This window comes from Tupaia chinensis, unplaced genomic scaffold (genome assembly GCF_000334495.1).
Source record: "Tupaia chinensis unplaced genomic scaffold, TupChi_1.0 Scaffold139785_1, whole genome shotgun sequence".
NCBI classification, from domain to species: domain Eukaryota; kingdom Metazoa; phylum Chordata; class Mammalia; order Scandentia; family Tupaiidae; genus Tupaia; species Tupaia belangeri.
Genome location: NW_006199665.1, coordinates 490805 through 510327, shown reverse-complemented (window position 1 = coordinate 510327; position 19523 = coordinate 490805). Strand labels below are relative to the sequence as shown.

General features: G+C 54.6%; 1 protein-coding gene across 2 annotated transcripts in view; it reads right to left on the bottom strand.

Moving 5' to 3' along the window:
• Nucleotides 1-19523, bottom strand: part of AKAP8 (A-kinase anchoring protein 8) — a 25231-nt gene that overhangs the window by 5269 nt on the left and 439 nt on the right. The window contains exons 1-12 of one of the 2 annotated variants that reach the window (XM_006162276.3): nt 19151-19336; nt 16139-16177; nt 13721-13753; nt 13105-13384; nt 12207-12720; nt 11059-11188; nt 10803-10849; nt 9060-9093; nt 7114-7201; nt 3376-3517; nt 2160-2253; nt 619-749 (exon numbers count right to left, since the gene is read on the bottom strand). In XM_006162276.3, coding sequence (XP_006162338.1) covers nt 619-749; nt 2160-2253; nt 3376-3517; nt 7114-7201; nt 9060-9093; nt 10803-10849; nt 11059-11188; nt 12207-12720; nt 13105-13384; nt 13721-13753; nt 16139-16177; nt 19151-19157 — 1539 coding nt within the window. In that variant the 5' untranslated portion in view covers nt 19158-19336. Of the gene's footprint in view, nt 1-618; nt 750-2159; nt 2254-3375; nt 3518-7113; nt 7202-9059; nt 9094-10802; nt 10850-11058; nt 11189-12206; nt 12721-13104; nt 13385-13720; nt 13754-16138; nt 16178-19150; nt 19337-19523 lie in introns of those variants that run through there. The other variant, XM_006162275.3, reaches the window with a different exon arrangement.

Below are 19523 nucleotides of genomic sequence, written 5' to 3'. Positions count from 1 at the left end.
CAAACAAGGCCAGAAACCCAGGGCCCCAGACTGGTCCACTCTGGAAAGCCTGCAGTCTCAGCTCACGGAAGCCCAGGTTTTCAGCAACTGGGCCGTTCACACATGCTGTTTGACAAGGAATACTCTCAAGTGAGGGGACTCTGTCAAATTTTTTAAGATTTTTTTTTTTTTGGTACCATAGGGCACATGTGCTCCACCAGAGAGACAGAGAGAGGGAAAATGAGAAATCACTCCCGGGGAGATGGCCACACTGCAATCCCTTCTCCTCCAGTCTCTTAGGATTTTGGGCACGCACACACACGTGCCCAGTGTGATTCTCAAGCGGCTGGATCAGGAACTCGAACCGCAGTCAGCCACGTGGGATCCAGTGCCTTACCCCGCTCGCCACATGTCAGCCCTGTACTTACCAATTCCGAGTGATGCCTTTCTGCATGTTGAGCTCATGATCAATGGGTGGGGGGACAGACTGGATGCAATGTGAGAAGAACCCCAGACGACCTCAGCAATCCCGGTGACACACAGAAGGTGACCCAGGGAAAGCGCCAAGCCCCATCCCACTGGGTTGGCGGCCTGGGAATGCTCAGGCCCCCGCCGCCCCCATGCCAGGAGAAGACTCACCCGACGGTTGTGATTGTGGTCGACGGAGTGCAGGTGCCGCTGGAGGAGCTGGTGCTGGGCGGGAATCAGCATGTCACAAGCCAGGCAGTGCGCAGCCTCGATCTTCTTGAAGAAATGCTCCTGGCCAATCCCTGTGATGAGACCCGAGTCTGGTGAGTTGCTTTCCTACTGCTAGTGACAAGGCCCGTGCATTCCCCCCACACCACTCCTTAAAGGATTCGGTCAGGACAGTGTCTGAGGCAGGCCCAGCCTGCCCTCCTGCAGGAAAGTGGGACTGGATGCCAGCATCTACAAACAGCATCTTTATCCTTCCAGTTCCCTCATCTGTCGGGTGGTTTCTTTCCACAACAAGGAGTGAAAAACCATCCACGTGCTTAACAGCACCTGAGCAGCTGCTGCTGCGGAGCTGGAATCAACATTAGGCCACACATGGGGATTTCCTTCCCATTGCTAAGTGCTCTGCCCACAGGTCTCGACTTCACATTTTGTACCAGTATCTTTTCTTTGTCTTTTTCACCTTTTTTTTTTCTTTTTTTTTTGGTGGGGGTGAGGATTTTGCTATAGAGTGTGTGCGCTCACTGGAGAGACAGAGAGTCACAGAAAGAGAGTGAGAAATCACCCCCCAGGGGGGATGGCCATGTCGCAGTCCCTTCTCCTCCATTCTCTCCGGATCTTGGGCATGCACGCACACGCACCCGGCATGAGTTTAAGCCATCAGGTCTGGGACCTGAACTGCGGTTAGCTACATGGGAGTTCAGCAACACAGCCATTACGCTAACTGCTAGTCCCTTGTTTTTGTTTTTTGTTAAAGAATAACCTAATTTTACTCATTACCATTATATTATTATTATTTTTGAAATTGAGAGGAAGAAGGAAAGTGAGAAAGTAAGCCGCCAGGCCTGGGACTCAAACTACAGCTGCCTGAACCACCTGCCAGCCGCTCACAGTGTTTTTAAGCCCCCTGGGCTGGGATCAGAACCATGGTCAGCTATGTGGGACATAGTTCCCTGAACTGCTAGGCTACAGGCGGACCCCAAGTCTTTCCTTTTTTTTTTTTCTTTAAAGTTTCTTTTTTGGGGGTCAGAAGATAGCTTAGAGGGTGCATTGCTGGACTCTCACACAGCCAACTACGGTTCAAATCCCAGACCCAGTGGCTTGCAAATCGTGCCAGGCATGCCCATTCCCCGGGAAGGTAATTTCTCACTTTGCCTCTCACTGCCTGTCTGTCTCTCTCTGGCGAGCACACACACTCTTAAGGCCAAACAAACAAACAAACACTTTATTTTCTCCTTCCATAAACAACAGAGAGAGAGTATCCCCACAGGGACCTGACACCACAATCCACCCCCAGCTTTAGCCGGCCCCGGGTGACGGGCATGTATATTCTAGGCACATTTAGGGAGCTTTCCAGGTGCAGGCCAGACCCTTCCCCTGCAGGTGAGCCCTGCGCTGCCACGTCCCTGCTGTGCCACTGTCTGCGTGCCCCATGTCACACGCCTTCCTGCCGGCATGAACCACACAGGCCCGAGCTCACGACTCACCCTTGAAAGGATCTGGTTTTGGTTTCGCGCTTTCCTTTTCCATCAGCTCCTGACGCCGCTTCTCGATTTTCTTATTCCGGTTTACGATGTACTCCTAGAGGGGATCGGAGACCGCACCGCGTGAAAGGAGAGGACGGCGTGGGTGCCCAGGGCCCGACGGCGGGGGCCAGGACGGCCTGGAGGGCAGACCTGTTGGGGACTGCAGAAGCCAGAGCACTAGGCCGTCCCCTCTGCCACTCAGAGATTCATGCAGCTGTCATTATTCACGCAAGAGTGACCTTGTCCAGGGTTAGGGCTCTGTCACTTTTCTTTTGAAATAATCCTTTATGTTTATTATTATTTTAGAATTTGGTATAGGGGGGACCAGCAGATAGTGTGATGGCTATGTCGCTGGACTCCCACGTAGTCAACTGTGGTTCAAGTCCCGGACCTGGCGGCTTAAAACTCATTCCGGGCGCGCGTGCATGCCCACGATCCCGAGAGGAGAATGGAGGTGAAGGCATTGCAGCGTGGCCATCCCCCCTGGGGGGTGACTTCTCACTTTCCGTCTGTCTTCCTGGCAAGCGCACGTGCCCTATAGCAAAAACCTCTCAAAAAAAAAAGGTATAGGGCACATGTGCAGGAGAGGGAGACAGAGAAAGCCAGCCACCCAGTCTGGGTCTCCTAACCGTGGTCGGCCACGTGGGAGCCCAGTGCCCTAACCACCGTGCACCTGCAGCTCGAGGTTTCAGTCTTTCACATCTCTGCCCATTCCCTCCTCTGCCAGGATTCTGATGCCTGCAGAAGCATCAGGAGACACAGCAGGTGGCCTCATGTCTGAACCCCCTCGTTTAATCTGGTGTCATTTTGTAGTTCCTTAAACTGTTATAATACATACACGCACACATATATATACACACACATGTATACACACGTGTAAATATACACATACACATATGTAATGAGTATATACAGAGATACACACACACACACACACACACACACACACACACACATCCATACATCTCTTTCTCTCATAGAAAGAGAGAAAGCAACCCTTGAGAGAGTAGCAACACCACAATCCTCTCTCTCGGGATTTTGGGCACACACACATGCCCGGTGTGATTGTCAAGGCGCTGGGTCGGGGACTCTCACTGCACAGTCAGCCACATGGGACCCCGCTGCCTTCACCACCGACCCCGCAGGCTGGCCCCAGGTAAAGCCTGACGCCCCTCACCTGCAGAAACTCCACCGTCTTGTCTGGCAGTTTGGTACTGATAAACCGCAGCGTCTCTTTGTGAAACTTGCTTTGCAGATGCTTCTGGATTTCTTCGTCTTCGAAGCTGCGGAACTTGCACACAGAACAGGCAAACTGAATCCTGGGGAAGACAGAAAGGAGAGAGGCTGCGGTGCGGGGATCACCAGCTCACCTCTGCGTACCGCTATGAACCAGAACGTCCAACTTCTCACAGGCAGTCGGAGTAACAGATTCGAAAGAATGGGAATGTGGGGCCGGCAGTGGCACGGTGGTTAGGGGCGCTAGACTCCCACATGGCTGACCACGGTTCAAGTCCCAGACCTGGTGGCTTGCTTTCTCGCTTTCCTCACTCTCTCACTGGCCCTCTCTGGTCAAATAAAGTTCAAAAAAAAAAACAAAAAAAAAAAAAAAAAGAATGGGAATGGAGTCTGACTAGTGTTGCAGGAAAATGTGTGGCCTCTGTGAGAACACTGTAAGGTACTGACTTTCTAAACTGTGGCCTCCAAGCCCTCTGTGGCCAACTGCTCTGGCATCCAGCACCTAATGCCACAGCTCCCCAGATGGGTTCCTCTCTGCAGCTACCAGTATGACACAAGGAAACTGCATTTAAAAATCCCTGAGCAAGGGCCAGCAGATGGCGTAGCAGTTATGTCACTGGACTCCCGCATGGCCCACCACGGCTCGAGTTCTGGACCTGGTGGCTTGAAACTCACGCCCAGCACATGTACACACATGCCCAAGAACCCAGGAGGAGACTGGAGAGTGGACTGAGTCGTGGCCATCCCACCGGGGGGTGATTTCCCACTTTCCCTCTCACTACCTCTCTGCTCAGTGCACACACCCTAAGGCAAAACCCTCTACAAGGTAATAACTGGGACCAGCAGTTGGTATAAGGGCTGTCGCTGGACTCCCATGTAGTCGACTGCGGTTCGAGTCCTGGATCTGGTGGCTTAAACTCACGCCGGGCATGTGTGTGTGCATGCCCAAGGTACCGAGAGAATGGACTGCGGTGTGGCCATCCCCCGGGGGGTGATTTCTCACTTTCTGTCTCTCTCTGTCTTTCTGGCGAGCACATGGGCCCTATAGCAAAAACCTCTCCAAAAAAAGAGATAATAATGACAGGGCCGGCAGGTGGCATGGTGGTTAAGGGCACTGGATTCCTATATGGCCAACCATGGTTTGAGTCCTTGACCTGGTGGCTTTCTCTCTCTCTTTTCTACCTGTTCCTCTGTGGTCAAATTAAAAAAATAAAGTTAAATAAAGTAACTTAAAAAAGAGAAAAATAAAAGATAATAATAATGATGAAACCATGTGCAGAGAAACAGCAGGTGGCATGGTGGTTGAGGCACTAGATCCCAGCTGGCCTAGAGTGTGGTTTGAGTCCCGGACCTGGGAGCTTGAAAATCAGGCTGGGCACATGTGTGTGCATGTGCATGCCCAAATCCCAAGAGGAGCACGGGGTATTTCCTTGTACGGGAAAAATCCCTGTTCCTTCTGTCCATTAAGGGCAAGGATTCTTCCTAGTCGGAAAAAGAATCCACACAGAGACGCAGCCACGTGTGGTCAAGGCCGTGGCAGCCATCCTTGCACGTTGGCTTCCTGCTAGGACCAGAGACCGCCGGACAGAGAGAGGCGGTGACGTGATGTGGCCACATCAATGCCCTCTGGGCGCTCTTGTATCCTTTTTCTATTTCAAGACAAAAACCTCAAAGGTAGAAATACCTATATCCAAAGCAAATCTCCAACATACGACTTTTAAAAAAAATAATTATTATTTCATTTATTATTACTCATTTTGCTGCAGGGGCACGTGCACTCACCAGAGAAAGACGGTGAGAGGGAAAGTGAGAAAATGAGAAAGCTGGGAACCAGCAGTTAACGTAATGGCTATGTCGCTGGACTCCCACGTAGTCGACCGCGGTTCACGTCCTGGACCCGGTGGCTTAAAACTCACGCCGGGCGCGTGTGTGTGCGTGCCCAAGATCTAAGAGGAGAATGGAGGAGAAGGGATTGCGGCGTGACCATCCCCCCTGGGGGATGATTTCTCGCTTTCTGTCTCTATGTCTCTCTCTGTCTGTCTGGCGAGCGCACGCGCCCTACAGTGAAAATCTCTCCAAAAAAAAAAAAAAAAGAAAAGAAAATGAGAAAGCAAGCCACTGGGTCTGGGACTCCAACGGTGGTCAGCCACGTGGGACTCCAGCTCCCTTGCCATTATGCAACCTGCTGGCCCCTAAGAGGATCTTTTGACTTTCTCAGGATGCGATCGTGTAGTCAGTCGAGGGGCGCCTGTTCACACTTCACTGAGCTCCAGAGGCAGTCTGTGTCTGAACAAAGCACCCGAGCCAACTGCTGTTGAGTGAGGATCAGTTTTCTGGGATGCCAGATGCCGAGCCAGGGAGAGAGACGCCCCTCAGGCTTGTTGGGAGGCAAGAGAACCCCCTGTTGGGCATGCATGGGCCACACAGATGCACCAGCAAGGTTAAGGTGCCAGAGGAGATGGAGAGGGATGAGATTGGAGACCAGGAGCCGTGGAGCAGCAGAAACCTAACTCCACTCGCCTCTCAGCACTAACAGGTTTCCCATCTGTGTCTGCTGCCAGGATAACATTTTCCAACACGAGGCCTGATGCAGTGCACCCACATGAGAAAGGTCCTGGGTTCCTGTCCTGGGACCTTCCTGAGCATGCCAGATGCACCACGTCAGCCCTGGTATCCCTGATCTGAAACAGCCGAGACAGGGAAGTGCTGCATAATGGGGACTCTGTCAGGACGCCTACTTTGGGCTCTACAGAATACGTAAACTTGGGGGAGACAAAAGGGAGCCAGCCTCACGGCCTAGCAGTTAAACAAACAGGTATCCCCATGGCTGACTGTGGTTCAAGCCCTGGCCTTGCCAGCCAGAAAAACACACCAGGTACATTTGCGTGCATGTCCAAAATCCCAACCAGATAAAGAAATGGAAAAGGGAAGACCAACAGTTGGCGTAATGGCTATGTCACTGGACTCCCATGTAGGTGACTGCAGTTTGAGTCCCGGACCTGGAGGCTTAAAATCAAGCCGGGCATATGTGCGTGCATGCCCAAGATCCCAAGAGAATGGAGAAGGGATTGCGGCATGGCCATCCCCCCTGGGGGGTGATTTCTCGCTTTTTGTCTCTGTGTCTCTGTCTTTCTGGTGAGCGCGTGTGCCCTATAGCAAAAACCTCTCCAAATAAATAAGTAAATAAATAAAACAAATGGAAAAGGGATTGAAGCATGATCAGGCCCTGAGGGTTGCTTTCTCTTCCCCCCTCTGATGAGTACACATGCCCTCTGATAATTAAAGAAAACATTTTCTCAGGGCCAGCATGTAATATAGTGGTTGAGGCACTGGACTCCCATGTATTCAACCACAGTTCAAGCCCCAGACCAGGTGGCTTCAAACTCATACCGGGTGTGTGTGCGCCCAACATCCCAAGAGGAGGAGAGAGGAAAGGGGATTGGAACATGGCCATCCCCCTCCAGGGGGCGACTTATCACTTTCTTTCACTGGGTCTCCAGTGAGTACATGTGCCCTACAGCAAAAATCTAAGAAAAAAAAGTATTTTCCCCCACAGACAGCCAGATGGAACCAGCCTCCCTGCCCTGTGGGGAAAGGACAGGTGAGGTGGGGAAGAGACTGAACAGTTCCCAAGGCTGGCTCCTCTGCCCACCCAACCTCCCGTTCGCCCGCGCCTCACCTGTCGGCTGCTCGGTCCCGCATCCTGTCTCTCCTCCTCTGCTTTTCCCTTCTCTTCTTCACTTCTTCATCCTCGTCCTCCTTCTCTCCTGTAAGGGAGAAATCTTTTCGAGATGCTCTGAGGCATCAGAAGAGCTGACCTCCAGGGTCAGGGCCTTGTTGGGGGCCACCCCCAGGCCTGGCTGCCGCCTCTGCAGCACAGAAGGGGCAGGACACCCCGAGGCACCGAGGGGCCACCCGAGGCTCCCGGAGGATGTGGGCCTTAGGTGGGGCCCCAGGTGAGTCAGCTCACTCGCGGTGACCAACAGGCCGGGATGGGCCCAGGCCAGGGCCGGCTGCTCCGGCTCAGAGCAAGGCCCACCTGCTCTGTCCTTCCCCATCCTGCCCTCCGTCTAGAGCCCTACCATCGGGGCTTCTCTCAACGCCACGTAGGGAGCGAGAGAAGCAATCTCCCCAGATCCAGAGGCTGCAGCAGGAAGGCCTCAGGAAGGAAAGCAAGCCGCTCTCATGCCTTCCGTGCCACCTCTAGGTGGGCCGTGACGACTGTCCCGTCGGCCATGTCTCAACTAGGGCCTCAGCAGGTGTGAGTCCTTGCTGGCCCGACCTCTATCTTCCACTCACAAAAACCGCAGTCTAGGGCTTTCCCAGGTCTGCGTGGGAAGCAATCCTAGGAACAGAAATGGGAAGAGACCGATTGGTCCTCCCGTCCGCCCCATGGGGCCGGCGCAGGAGCTCCTCGGAGAGCCTCATGCGGGCCGGCGTCCCAGCGTGAGGCCGGGCCGGGTCCCCGGGGCTCGGGGCTCGGGGCCGGGGCCGGACGCTGCAAAAAGGTTGGAGAAGCATCTGAACCGTAACCCCTACCCCTGGTGCCAGTCCCGAGACTGTCCCACGAAGATGGCGACCGGCGTGCGCTGCTCAGAAGCCTCTCAAAAGGGCGTGTGGGATTTTTGGCAAGAGGTCACTGCCTGAAACTATGACTGCTGTTTAAGAGCAAAGTCATCCCGGGGAGGTAGCAGGACCTGCGCGCAACAGACATGTCACCTTTGTTCAGCATTTCCCCGCTGCACGAGCTGCTCAACGCCCGGCCTGGTCCCCAGCTACGGGCAGAACGGCTTCACTACGGGGACGGGGAGGGGCCTCGGAGGTCGCTCAGCCCAAAGGCACGGACGGGGATGCTCTCTGCCATGGCCTTCAGCTCTGGGAGTGGAACCACTTAGAAGCCTTGGGGTAACCGGATAGGGACAGCCCCAGGGGACCAGGAAAGCACACAAGTGGCCTGAGGGTAAGCTCGGGGTTGCCTCTCTGTGCCCCTCTGAGAGGAGAGCTTTGACCTTGGTCTGCCCTTGCTGCTGACTTTGGACTTGTATAAAGCCTCCTGTGCTTGCAGGAACGAGAGCCGCTGACCAATGGCGGGCTTGCGAGGACCTGTGCCTCTGCACCGGACAGACCCCCGCACCCAGCCCATTCCCAGTCCCGGTAGGCATGTCCGTCTCACCCTTGCAGACACGCAGGGACCTGAACCGTAGCTGTCAGTGTCCCACCAGAGGCCGGGAACACAGTCCCAGACAGGACGAAGCCCAGGAGAACACAGCACGGGATGTGCACTGGCCAAGCGGGGTCAGAGACGGGCTGGAGGGGCCCCCTCTCCCGTGTCTCCCTTCCGGAACTGCCACTGTGAGCTGTCATAGACACCCAGAGGCAGGTCCCTCCCCTCTGTACGGACGCTGAGTGAGGCCAACGGACCGTTCTCCAGCAAACACGGCCCCCCAGACATTCCGGAGCAAAGCCTCGGGGTGCCTGCCATGGCCAAGGTCCCTCTTTATTGAACCCTCGTCCCTCTATCCAGGACCCCCGGCATGCTCAGAATCCCAGCCCTGCTGGGATCTGGTTGGGGGCAGGGTGGCCAGGCAGACACGGGAAAGCTGCAAGGACACGGGGAATGCCTACCTCTCTGCCGCCCCGGGTCACCGAACTCGTCCTCCTGGAATGGGACACACAGAAAGTCAGGCAGTACGGTGGCATTCCCAGCGTTCTCCATAACCAGCCCGGATCCCTGCAACCACTTGGGCGGAGGGTGGTCTCGCCCCAGAATCAAGTCACTGTGCCACCAGGAGATGAGCTGCAGTTTGCAAGACAGGCCTAGGGCCTCGGGACAGAGCCCGGGAGCACCTCGGTTGTCTTGGATCTATGATAGTAATTCCTTTAACACAAGGATGCTCTGTTACTTCTTTCATTCTTTTCCTTAAAATTTACAAGGGCATGTGCTCTCATCAGAGAGGGAGAGGGAGAGGGAGAGAGCAGCCCACAGTGGGGGATTGTGGTCATGCCACAAACCCTACCCTCATTTACTGTTTATTTCATTTTGTTTTGTTTTTAAAGATTTCTTTTTTTCATTTTATTTATTAATTCATTTAGTTAAACTGGACCACAGAGAAAGAGAGAAAGAGAAGGAAAGTGAGAAAGCAAGTCGCCAGGTTCAGGACTCGAACCACAGTCGGCCATGTGGGAGTCCAGCGCCCTTAACCACCACGCCACCTGCCTGCCCATTTTAAAATGTTTTAAAGAATTAATTTTCTTTTAAAATGTGACCTGGCACAGGGCTGGGGGTGGGGGATAGAGAAAGGAGAGAGAAGAGGAAAGAGAGGGAAAGTGAGAAAGAGAGCAGGCTGCCAGGGCCAGGACTCGAACCACGGTCAGCCGTGTGGGAGTCCAGCGCCCTTTAACCACCACGCCACCCACCAGCCTATCCTTCTCCAATTTCTCATCCTGTTGGGATTTTCAACACATTCCCTTGCCTGGCATGCCTTTTAAGAAGCTGGGGCCACGATCTGAACCCTGGTCAGCCACATGGGATACAGTGCCTCAAGGCCAGCGCTCGGTGCTAGGGGTCTAGCCCAAAAGTCAGCTTTAAGGAAAGCAACCAGTGCCGGCAGGTGGCACAGTGGGATAAGGTGGCTGGACCCCATATGGCCAACAGCCGAGGTGGGGTCCTGGATCTCGTGTCCTGAAATACACACCAGGGGACCGGCAGGTGGTGTGGTGGTTAGAGGCGCTAGATTCCCACACGGCCGACTGTGGTTCAAGTCACCGACCTGGTGGCTTCCTTTCTTACCTCCCTCCAAAGTGAAAAATAATAACAAACGGAACTAAATAAATAAATATATAATTCTTTAAAAAAAAAGAAAAGAAATACACATCAGGTACCTGTGCATGTGTGCCCAGAATCCCAAGGGAAGGATAGGAAAAGGAATTGTGGCATGGTTACCCCCCAGGGGGTGATTTTTCACTTTCCCTCTCTGCGGTAAATGTACGTGCCCTCTAGCAAACTAAAGAAGGGGGGAAGAAAAAAAAAAAAAGGAAACCTACTTCAGTTGCAAAAGGGACACGAAATCAAAGTAGAGGGCCAGCAGGTGGCGTGGTAGTTAAGGGCGCTGGACTCCCACAAGGCCAACCCTGGTTCAAGTCCTAGACCTGGCGGCTTGCTTTCTCAACACCCCCAACTCTGCCCCTCTCTGGTCAAATTAAAATAAATAAAGTTAAAATCATTCTTTTTTAAAGAAAAGAAAAGAAATCAAAGTAGAGTCAAGTATACCAGGGCAGGTGGGGAATACCCACCTCTCTGAGGAGAGAGGCTAAAGGAAAGAAATCCCGCACCATAAAGGAGGTTGACCCCGTAAAGGAGGAACTTACGCCCCTGAAGTCTTCATCTCCTGACCGGAAGTCAGCAGCTCCGTCATCTGCCAGACACAGACAGGAGAAGTCAGCCCCAGGACAGGTGGCCCCGAGACCCACATTCACGCCAAGCTCACTGTCCAGGGTGACAGTCTGTCCTGACCGCAGCGGGGGCCGTGGGAGTGTGTGTGAGACATGCCACACTCAGATGGGACAGGCAGGCGGCTGTGGCCTCACTGACACCCATCCGGCCAGGCCAGCCCCTGGGGCGTACCATTCTCAGAGTAGTCTCCTTCGCTGTCAGCGCGGGCCAGCTTGGCATCCGGCTCTTCGTACATCTGGAACTGCTTCCGCTTCCTGCCCATGCTGTCCGGTCCGAAGCGATCAAACCCTCTCCTCCGGGGCTGTGGACACAAGCACACCACATGTCCCACTCGCCAGACCATGAGACCTCACAGAGGGTAGAAAGAATGTCTTTTTTTTTTTTCATTTTTTAAAAAAGAACTATGTATTTATTTATTATTATTATTATTTTAACTTGACTAGAGACAGAGAGAGAGAGAGAAGGAAAGTGAGAGAAAGCAAGCTGCCAGGTCCAGGACTCGAACTGCAGTCAGCCATATGGGAGACCAGCATCTTAACCCACATGGCCTGTCAGCCCCAAAGAGAGAATTTTCAAAAAGCAAAGAGATGACTTACTTAAAACACTAAGGAAATGTCACCCTTGGTGCTAGACACAAAGGGGCCCATGCTGTAAGAGTCCACTGATATGTGGGGCCAGCAGGTGGCGTGGTGGTGAAGGCGCTGGATTCCCACATGGTCGACTGTGGTTTGAGTCCTTGACCTGGCAGCTTGCTTTCTCAATTTCTCTCTGTCTCTCTGATCAAAACTAGTAAGAATAATCATTATAATAACGATGATAAATAAATAAAACGCAGTAATTCTTAAAAAAAAAAAAAAAAAAAAGAAATAACAAATTATGTATTTAGGAAACAAAAAATCCCAGACGGTAGACTGGGGGTCATCAGGGGCTGGAGGGGGGGGTGGGGTAGGGAGGAGTGACTGCCGACAGGCAAGTTTCTTTCTGGTTACAGGAAATTTTGCCAGACTAGACTGTGGTGGTGACTGCCAGACTCTATAAACTTATTGTAAGTCAGGGCTGGCGAGTGACGCAGTGGTGAAGGTGCTGACTGTGGTTCGAGTCCCAGACCTGGCGGCTTGCTTTCTCACTTTCATTTCTCTCTCTCTCTCTCTCTCTCTCTGGTCAAATTTTTAAAAACAATAACAAAATAAATAATTTCAAAAAAAAAAATTTACTAAAAGTCGAATTGTATGCTTGGAAACCAGTGACTCTTGCGTTCTGATAAATGTTACCTCGGTAAAGCCATGAAAGGCAAAGACGGCCCAGCCGACAGGACTTACCCGATCTCGCATCCGGGTCTGTGAGCGGCCACACCCATAGGGCATCGAGCTGTCGTAACCCCCCGCCCCCTGCATGCCCATGGCGCCATAGTCGGAGGGGGCCATGGACTGGGAGAAGAGGGGGGGCGGCGGTGGCCTGCTGGGCGAGGGGCCTCCCAGGCCTCGCCCACCCACATAGTTCAGGTCATTCCATGGTGTGGACAAGGGTTCGGAAGAGGCCGCGGGAGGCATGAAGGGGTCGCTGCGCATGAAGTTGCTGGGGTTGCTCCGGTCCTGGAAGCGGTCCTGGAAGCGGTCCTGGAAGCGGCTTTGGCCCCGGCCCCGGCCGAAGCCATCGAGGGGGCTGCGCTCGCGGACGGGGTCCCGGCAGTCGCTGTACTGCCCACCGAAACCGCCGTTGCGGTCAGACCCCAGGTGGAAGTCATAGTCGTAGCTGTAGCTGGGGCGGTAGGGGTTGGGCTCGGGCAGGCAGGGCCTGGAGTCGTAAGACTCGAAGTGCTGGAAGCGGAAGGAGCTGCAGAAGAAACACAGGTTGTCGGGGGTGGCCGGGGACCCCGCCAGGACCACCCCACTTCCGCACGCCCCTGGAAGGCTGCCCGCACCACCCACACCCACCTAAACTCGATGGCCAAATCTACCAACACGCAAGGAGGGGTGGGTAACCACTAACCACAAGAGCGGCTAATGTGGAGAAAGGGGAGTCCAGGGTGGCCCAGCCAGCAGTCGCACCCCAAACCCCACCCCCAATGGGCCAGCGACTACCGGATGCCCCGGGGGATGCCCCTGCCCCAGCCCCCAAGGCTCAGCTCTGGCACCCCCAGGAGGCCCTGAGGATGAGCCCTCCCTGCAGAGCGGGCACCCATTCCCCGGGAAGGGCGGGAGGGGGTCCCATAATCACCTCTCCCGGTCCTGCATGCCCTCCCCACCGCCGCCGCTCCCGCCCCTGCCTCCTTCCTTGGACATCAGGTCCAGGCGCTGGTTGATCTTGGCGATGAGGGAGTCGGAATTGTCAGCGCACGGCTCTGGGCCGTAGGAGGCCATGTGCATAGGGGGGCCGCCAGCTGCCAGGCCGCCATCGCTGGCCTTGGTGGCCTCCCACGAGGCAGGGCCGTAGCTGTAGGTGGCGCCTGTGTTGACGTTGGTGTTCTGGGCCCCGTAATAGTTGTAGTTTTCATAACCTGTCATGGGGGGAGGAGGTGGTGAGACCACAGCAGCCCTCACCAGCTGTGACGGCCTTTCATGACAGACGTGGGGTGGGAGCACCCACTACCTCTGAGGAGGGATGGAGAGCTGCTGCCCATGGCCCGGCCAGTCCCCGGGAAGGCTGTCCGGGCCTGGGGCCTCAGCACTGCCTGGGCCCTCAGGAACAGGGCCAGAAATTCCACACCCAACACCTCCCTGACGCCCGGACATCGGGAGAGCACAGTGAGAACAGGGACTGGGTGCTTACATCCTGGTCCCGAGGGAGGGCAATCAGGGCCCCCCCCTCCCCTCCCACCTGCAGAGGAGCTCACCTTGCCAGCTGGCCACACCAGTTCCATACGCTCCTTAGGGGAAACAAACACAAGAGCTTTGTTTGCAGAATGAAGGCGCCTGGCGACCCTCTCCCTAAGACAAGTTGTCATCTCACCCAGCACCCAGAGCCTAGCCCCGGCCCCAGGACCCTGGCTGGCTGTTAGCCTACCTCCTCCCTACAGAACATGGGGCTACGCAGCTCTCATGCAGGCCAAAGGTCTCTGCACACTCCCTGGGGAACATGCCCAGCAGCCGAGGGGCCGGCTGGGCTGGGACCCCAGGCAGAGGCCTGTCTCAGGGCTGGTTCTCACCGGGAGCCAGAACTCACGCCCTGCCAACCGTGCTGAGAAGGTACTGGTGGAAAATCACGTCCTCGGCTCAACCGAGGAAGGGGACGTTATGTACCACCAGCGACCTGGAAGGCCTCCTCTCGGGGCAAGCAGGGGAAAAGTGGCCCTGCCCCCAACGGGGCTAGGGACAGGCCCCGGGCTCAGAGAACAAAGGACACCCGCGTCCCCTGGAACAGAGGCTGGAAGAAAAACCTCACCGCCAGAGAGCACGTTCTGGTTTCTAAAGCAGGCTGAGTGTCATGACCCCGAACGGGGGGAAGGTGTCTGCAAAGAGCCCCGAGGGCCAAATATAGCCTATTGGTACTTTCCTTTTCTCTTGTTCTGTTTTTTTTTTTTTTTTTTTTTTGATTTGCTATAGGGTGAATACTGTTGCAGAAGAAATCAGAGGGAACAACAAAGTGCCCTTCGGTAGGGATTACCACACAGCCATACCTTCCCCGCTACGAGTTTATATATAGCACTTGAACTAAGAACGGGTTTAGGTTCTTAAGTGGACGGGAAGGAAAACCTACGTCATAGGACTTTGACACGATGTGCGTCATGTACACATATGTCAAGATGCAGCAGGAGGCCCCAGCTCCATGGCACACACAAACGTGCTGCTCGAGAGAAGTCAAATCTCACAGAGACTGAGGACTTAACACCTGGCGGGGTCCACCCATAACTTGCTGGGCACGTGTTTGGGTGTCCAAGATGGCGGCGTCACCAGACCCCGTGGAGGGTGCTCCTCTCTCTCATGTGAACGTGCATGCAATTCTCTACTGTGGATGAAGGAAAAAAAGAGGGCTGGCTCTGTGGTCTGGTGGTTAAGGGAACTGGATCCCACATGGCCAACGAGGGGATATGAGTCCTGGACGTGGGTGCTTGAGAAACATGCCAAGCACATGCACATCCAAAATCCCAAAAGCGAGAGGTGGAGGAAAACGGATGGTGGCCTGACTGCTGGGGGAGGGCGGGCGCATGGGGCGGGGGTGTGTGGGGTGTGTGGGGTGTGTGTGCTTTCTCCTGCTCTGGCAACTGTGTGCGCTCTGTGGCAAAATTTAAAAGCAAGTTGGAGGGCCGGCAGGTGGCGTGGTGGTTAAGGGCACTGGACTCCCACATGGCTGACTGTGGTTCGAGTCCCATACCTGGGTGTTTGCTTTCTCACTTTCTCTCACTCTTTGCCTCTCTAGTCAAACTAAAATAAATAACGTAAATAAAATCATTATTAAAAAAAAGAAAGAGAAAACGAAGCTGGACCAGCCAGGTGAGTGGTTGTTCTGGCAGCTGGAGCCCACGTGGCCAACTGCAGGTTTTGAATCCCAGAGCCCATAGCTTGGAGAACACACGGGCGCATATGCCTGCGAGGTGTTCTGGGTGAATGAAGGAGAAGGGATGGAGGCATGGCCATCACCTCGTGTGGGGCGATGTTACCTCATTCTCGACCTCCACCCCCACTCTGGTGAGCACATGTGCCCTATAGCAAACTTAGAGAGAAAGAGAGGCCCACAAACGTACAGGATACAAGAGTGAAGGTCAATGCAAACGCTGGCTACTGTAGCGGCCCTGGCTTCCTAATTGTAACAAACGTACCATGCTGATGCAGGACCTTAGTAACAACAGAAACAACGCAAGGGGAAAAGATGGGGGGCGGCATGGATAGGGAACTCTTGTGTGCGCCTGCAGGATTCTATAGATCTACATCTGTACTCAAAAATCTTACCAACTGAAGAAAACCGTTGCCTGTACCGTCAGCTATCAGGAGAAAATAACAGGAGCGGTTTGCCAAGAGAGTATTTCATGACGCGTGAAAATGATAGGAAGCTTTGGCACCCGTCAGTAAATACGGGCACGAAGCCACGGCCGCCGGTTTACCATCTACACCATCTACAGCTGCAGAGACCACGTGGCCTAAAAAGCTAAAGGTATTTACTAGCTGACTCTTTACAGAAAAAGACAGGTCTGCTGACCCCTGGGCTCCTATGCCCCCTCGCCCCTGAGAGCAGCATCGGGTTAGGCCCTGCCATGCCGGAGCATCGGGTGTAGGGGAAGTCTAAGCCCCACCAGCACAAAACAGGACCCACTTACCCTGGGTGTTGGCAGGTCCAGCGCTCCACGCCCCATAGCCTGCAAACACAAGACCCTGTAAGTTAGTGTCGTACTTGTGGGCCAGCTCCATGCACGGCAAGAACGTGCTGCTCAAGAGAAGCTGGGTCCCACAAGGCGACTGTGGTTCGAATCCCTGGGCTGGTCAGCCCGAAGCACGCCAGGCACACAATCCACGAGTGCCCCAAACTCAAAGGGCCAGAGCATGGGAGGAAGGGGATCGTAGGGTGGCCGGACCCTGTGCGGGGGGGGCTCGTTTCTCTCTTGCACATGCGTGTACATGCTGTCGTGAATAAAGAAACACAAAGGTCCTATCTGTCACAGAGGACGGGTGCTTCTGAGGTGTTCTGGGGAGCTTGTGGGAGACCTTGCAGGAATTCAGTGCCAGCCTTACAAGACAGCAGCACCCCCACCCTACGCCATCACCCCATAGCTGGCTGATTGGATCGTCACACTCCACTGGCTGGGGCCAAAGCAGAAACGAGAGAGGGGAGGGGACTGGACTGCAAAGATGGCTCTGCCTGTGGCCTGCTAAGGGGACCTCACCCCTGCAAACCTCAATCCACCCACCAGTGAGGATGACCTGACCGTTACCAGCTCACCCACCACACGGCAGGGAGACCAGCTCAGACTGTGGTCACAAACACATCATTAACTGGGAACGAACTTAGCAGACTGTGCCTTCCTAAGCATCACTTCCACATGATTTTATTCATTTTCTAAGGTTTTGTTTCAGGGAGCAAGCTCTCACCAGAGAGGGGGGGAAACGAGAAAGTGCAGCCTCAGGGGGTTTGGCCATGCCACAATCTCTTCTCCATTCTCTCGGGACTTCTGGGCACACATGCACATGCTCCCAGTATGTTTCTTTCCTTTTTTGTTTAAGAATTATTTGTTATCATTAGCATTTTTTTCCTTTTTCTGGAGAGTGTTTTTCCATAGGGCATGTGTGCTCGCCAGAAAGACAGAGACAGAAAGTGAGAAATCACCCCCGGGGGGATGGCCACGCCGCAATCCCTTCTCCTCCATTCTCCTCTCAGGATCTTGGGCACGCACACACACATGCCCCGTGTGAGTTTAAGCTACCAGGTCCAGAACTTGAACCGTGGTTGACTACATGGGAGTCGAGCGATATAGCAATTACGCCAACTGCTGCGCTCTATTATTAGTATATATATATATTTTTTTTTTTTGGAGAGATTTTCGCTGTAGGACGCGTGCGCTCGCCAGACAGAGACAGAAAGCGAGAAATCACCCCCCAGGGGGGATGGTCACGCTGCAATCCCTTCTCCATTCTCCTCCCTGGATCTTGGGTACGCACGCACATGCGCCCGGTGTAAGTTTTAAGCCACTGGGCCCGGGACGCGAACCGCGGTCGACTATGTGGGAGTCCAGAGACACAGCCATTACGCTAACTGCTGGTTCCCTATTATTAGTATTTTTAATTTGACCAGAGAGAGACGAGAGAGAGAAAAAGAAGGTGAGAAAGTAACTCCCAGGTCCAGGACTCGAACTGTGGTCAGCCATGTGCAAGTCCTACACCTCAACCGCTGTGCCACCTGCCGGATCCTACTCCCAGGATGTTTTATAAGGCTGCTGGACTGGAACCACACAGTCAGCTATGTGGGTTCCGGTCACTTTAACCACCATGCCACCAGCTGGCCCTCTGTATGACTGTAAATCCTCCCGGCCCTCAAGTCCCTGGGCCTCCACCTAGCCCAAAGGGATCATCTCACCCCTGTAGGCAAGAGGGGGGAATTATGTCCCCTTTTTCTCTATGTCCCTGGAGAGAGCACAGAGCTGGGCACAGGTGGCCACACATACCTGTCAAGTGCCTTCTCTTAAGATAAAGCAAGACGGGACCCGCAGATGGCGTAATGGTTACATCACTGGACTCTCACATAGTTGACTGCGGTTAAGAGTCCCAGTCCCAGACCAGCGGCTCAAATGCATGCTGGGCGCGTACATGTGCACATGTGTGCACACGCGCATGTGTGCCCGTGATCCCATGAGGCAAAGGGAGAAGAATGGATTGCAGCATGACCACCCCCTCCTGGGGGTGATTTCTTTCTTTGTCTCCCTGTCTGTCTCTCCAGTGAGTGTACGTGCGTGCCCTGTAGCAAAAATCTCTCTCCAAAACAAAACAAGACAAGTGAGAGTATGTCCCTGTTTCCAACGCCAGAACAACTCCCACCACTGAGGGTGTACTGTATGCCCCCACATGGCAGTCATGCAACAAACATGGCTGCCCCCAAATGCCACTCAGAGCTAGGGGGCTGAGTGAGGGGCCCTGACCCACTACCTCACGGTGGGGGTTGGCCCTCTGCTCACCTTTGCAGCCCACACCCTCCCACCCTTCCTGTTTCCACCACGTGGCCTTCCACATAGCTGCAGCAGAAAGGCTGAGGACAGGTCCTAACAGCAAGTAATCAACCTCGGGGCACTGACCCGCATTCCGATAGGCACTGGTCCAAGTGGGATAGGCTATCCTCGAAATACCCAAGACAGAAGAACTCAGGGAGGCTGCAGGGTCTTCACGAAGCCTGAAAGATTCTCAGTAGACAGGAAGTACGCGTGGAGGGGGGAGGGAGAGGGAGATAACTTCTCCAAACTAGGAGCTTAAACCGGATTTCCCCCCCACACACACATAAAGATCTGCTGGGAAGGAAAGCAAAGAACGGCAAGACCCAGCTGGACTGCAGAAGGGGGAATGCACCAGTCTGAGCTACCCGAAGGATTTCTTTCTTTCTGACGTTCCTGCAGAAGATCCAGCTACTCGGCCACCTCTGGAAGATGCGTGCGGCCAGCCAAGTCTTCCCTGTAAGCAAACGTGGCTCCCAGCCCAAAGCCAAAGACTCCCACGAGGCTCTGAGTGCAGAGATTGGGCGCTAAAGTCAAGTGGACAAAGGTACGTTCGTCCCTACAGCTCTTGGGCCCTTCCAGGCCTGTCACCATCCGCAGGGGACCTCAAGTTTCCTGCCTCTCACAAGAACATACCCAACATTAGTCTCTCGGCGTGTTGACCCCACGTTGCCTCTGCCTCTCCCCGGCCAGGTCTCACCGGGCACGCAGCAAGCACCCAGCAAGGCTGCCCCTGGGGCCCGCCACGCTGCGCCGCGGGACCGGTGGCAAAGGGCCTGACCCCGTGGGGACCGGACCGCTTCCCGGAGGGCGGCCCCGAGTCACGTGCGCCGAGCGGAGGCTCAGCCGAGTCCTACTGGCCCTTGATGGAGGCGACCCCCACACTCGGCGACCAGCCGCAGACCCCGCGCGGACGGCCTTACCCTACGACCCCGTGCGGTGGCTCCGCCCCCACGCGCCATTTTGTGGCGCCTTCCGAAGAGGAAGGCGGGACTGCGAACGCCTGGGT